This window comes from Nicotiana tomentosiformis, chromosome 5, assembly GCF_000390325.3.
Source record: "Nicotiana tomentosiformis chromosome 5, ASM39032v3, whole genome shotgun sequence".
Lineage (NCBI taxonomy): Eukaryota > Viridiplantae > Streptophyta > Magnoliopsida > Solanales > Solanaceae > Nicotiana > Nicotiana tomentosiformis.
The window spans coordinates 130,945,495-130,948,482 of NC_090816.1; the positions used below are offsets into that span (position 1 = coordinate 130,945,495).

At 40.7% G+C, this 2,988-nt stretch overlaps 1 protein-coding gene across 1 annotated transcript; it reads right to left on the reverse strand.

Moving 5' to 3' along the window:
- Positions 1–1,532: 1,532 nt before the first annotated feature.
- On the reverse strand, positions 1,533–1,874 carry LOC138893163 (uncharacterized). The gene has a single exon (XM_070176937.1). The coding sequence runs from the start codon at positions 1,872–1,874 to the stop codon at positions 1,533–1,535; it is 342 nt and encodes a 113-aa protein (XP_070033038.1).
- Positions 1,875–2,988: the final 1,114 nt, after the last annotated feature.

Below are 2,988 nucleotides of genomic sequence, written 5' to 3' on the forward strand. Positions count from 1 at the left end.
TTCATACATAAAACGACAACTAAAGCAGTGTCAAACAACTTAAAAAAAATATAACGACGAATGACCAGCCCACCATTCCGTAATTATGTGGTGTTTCTCCACACCATTTGTCCTCCAAAACTCCATTAAACAGTATAAAAATAGACAGCCCAAAGGCAACACGAAACAGCCCACAAAACAGTCCACTACAAGTCAAATAACTCGAACTCACGGCTTCCGATCACCGTCTCGTGAGTTCTAACTATTAGGAAATGAATTTATCAACCTTCCTTGATATTTAAGCACTTAAATACAGAAATTACACGTTTTATTAACCATGAAGTACCTTCCAAAACTAAAACTACAAAGAAAAAGAGAGGCGATATAGGGATACTTACGTCGTAGGGATCGTTTTAACGCTATTGCTTCTTGATTTCGTGCCCGGGATGATAATCTTATTTGAAGCTCTTGTAGAGATCTTAAGAGTAAATTTAGGGGTGTTATTTGGGCGTGCTCTCTGGAAAAATGAAGAAAGAGACGAGATGGGATGTAAATATCCCATTTTTCTTAAAAGTCAAAAAGGTGCTACTTGGCACCCTATGATTGGCCCTTCTTCCAACTCTTATAACTTTTTATCCGGGTGTCGTATGAATGAACGGTTAAGAACGTTGGAAACTACATTCCAAGACCTTAAATTTGGTATATAATATATCCCAAAAAGACCTTATATAGCACACGAAATTTATTTTTCAAAATGCTCTATTACAAGGCAAATCCTTAGTTGGTTTTTTCGCAACTTTAATCCGATTTTCCCAAACTTCATATTTTCTATCCAAAAATCATATATAGCCATATTATGACTTTAAAATAATTTAAATCATTATTAACAAGTCTCATATTCATTATACGTCACCTTGGGACGCAGAGGGTGTAACACCTAATTACATCCTTGCATTTAACTAATTACCCATATAATTAATTTCTAAATCTCTAAATACTAATATAATTCATATACCTTACTATCAAGGCCATATAGTATAGCACTAGTCCATAAATATGGGGTACTATAGCTTGGACCGTATTTTATCCCAAAATGTCAAACTTTGACCAATCTCATTTTCTTCAACTCGTTTACCCTCTGACCTTCACGACTCTTACTTATCACTTGTTTGAAATAGCATAATACTTATAACCATCAAAATTCAATTCTGGGGTCGTTTACACATAAGTCAACATCCGGTCAACCTTTCCAACTGAAGTTTTCAATTATGAGACTAAGTGTCTCAATTCACTCTGAAATCCTTCCGGACCCGAACCAACTAACCCAGTAAGTCATAAAATGATTGTAAAGTATAAATTGGACAGTAAATGGGGAAACATGGTTATAGTACTCAAAATGACCGGCCGGGTCATTATATTTTCCCCGTCTTAAACAAACGTTCGTCCTCAAACGGCTTTAGAATCATACCTGGAGCCTCAAATAGGTGTGGATATTTGCTCTGTATCTCCAGCTCAATCTCTCACGTAGCTTCTCCGACTGGCTGGCCTCTCCACTACACTTTCACTGAAGCTATGTTCTTTGATCTCAGCTTTCGAACTTGACGGTCTAAAATGGCCACCAGCTCCACATCATAAGTCAAATTACCATCCAACTGAACTGTGCTAAAATCCCAAACATGAGACAGATCCTCGACATACTTCCAGAACATAGATATGTGAATTACTGGATGAACACCTGATAGACTAGGTGGCAAGGCAAATTCATAAGCCACCTCTCCAATCTTCTTGAGCACCTCGAACGGCCTAATATACTGAGGGCTCAACTTTCCCTTCTTCCTGAACCTCAACACACCCTCCATGGGCAAAATCTTGAGCAGAACCTTCTCCCCAACCATGTAAGCAACATCACGGACCTTCCGGTCGGCATAACTCTTCTGTCTAGACTACGCCGTGCGAAGCCGCTCCTGAATCAATTTAACCTTCTCCAAAGCATCCTGAACCAAATTAGTACCCAATAGCCTAGTCTCACCCGGCTCAAACCAACCCACCATAGACCGACACCGTCTCCCATATAACGTCTCATACGGAGCCATCTGAATGCTCGATTGGTAGCTGTTATTGTAAGCAAACTCTGCCAGTGGTAGAAATTGATCCCAAGAACCCCCAAATTCAATGACACAAGAGCATAGCATATCCTCCAATATTTGAATAGTGTGCTCAGACTGTCCGTCCATCTAAGGGTGAAATGTTGTACTCAACTGAACCTGTGTGCCTAATTCTCGCTGCACTGCTCTCCAAAACTGTGATGCAAACTGCGTGCCCCGATCTGAAATGATGGACACTGGCACACTATGTAAGCGGATATAAATCTTAGCCAACCGCTGTGAAGAATAATTAGTACCAACCGGAATAAAATACGCGGATTTGGTCAACCGATCTACAATCACCCAAACAGCATCAAACTTCCTCAAGGTCCGTGGGAGCCCAACTACGAAATCTATGGTAATACGCTCCCATTTCCACTCCGGAATTTCAAGTCTCTGAAGCAATCCGCCCGGTATCTGATGCTCGTACTTCACGTGTTGACAATTTAAACACCGAGTTACAAACCCAACTATATCTTTCTTCATTCGCCTCCAACAATACTTCTACCTCAAATCCCGATATATCTTCGCGGCACCTGGATGAATAGAGTACCGCGAATTATGAGCTTCCTGGAGAATTAACTAACCCAAACCATTTACAATAGGCACACATAGCATGCCCTGCATCCGTAATACACTGTCATCCCCAATAGTGACTTCCTTGGCATCACAGTGTTGAACCGTGTCCTTAAGGACAAGCAGATGATGATCATCATACTGACGTTCTCTGATACGATCATAAAGAGAAGACTGAGAAACCACACAAGCCAAAACTCGGTTCGGCTCGAAAACATCCAATCTAACAAACCGGTTGGCCAAGGACTGAACATCCAAGGCTAAAGGCCTCTCTACTACCAGTAAGTAT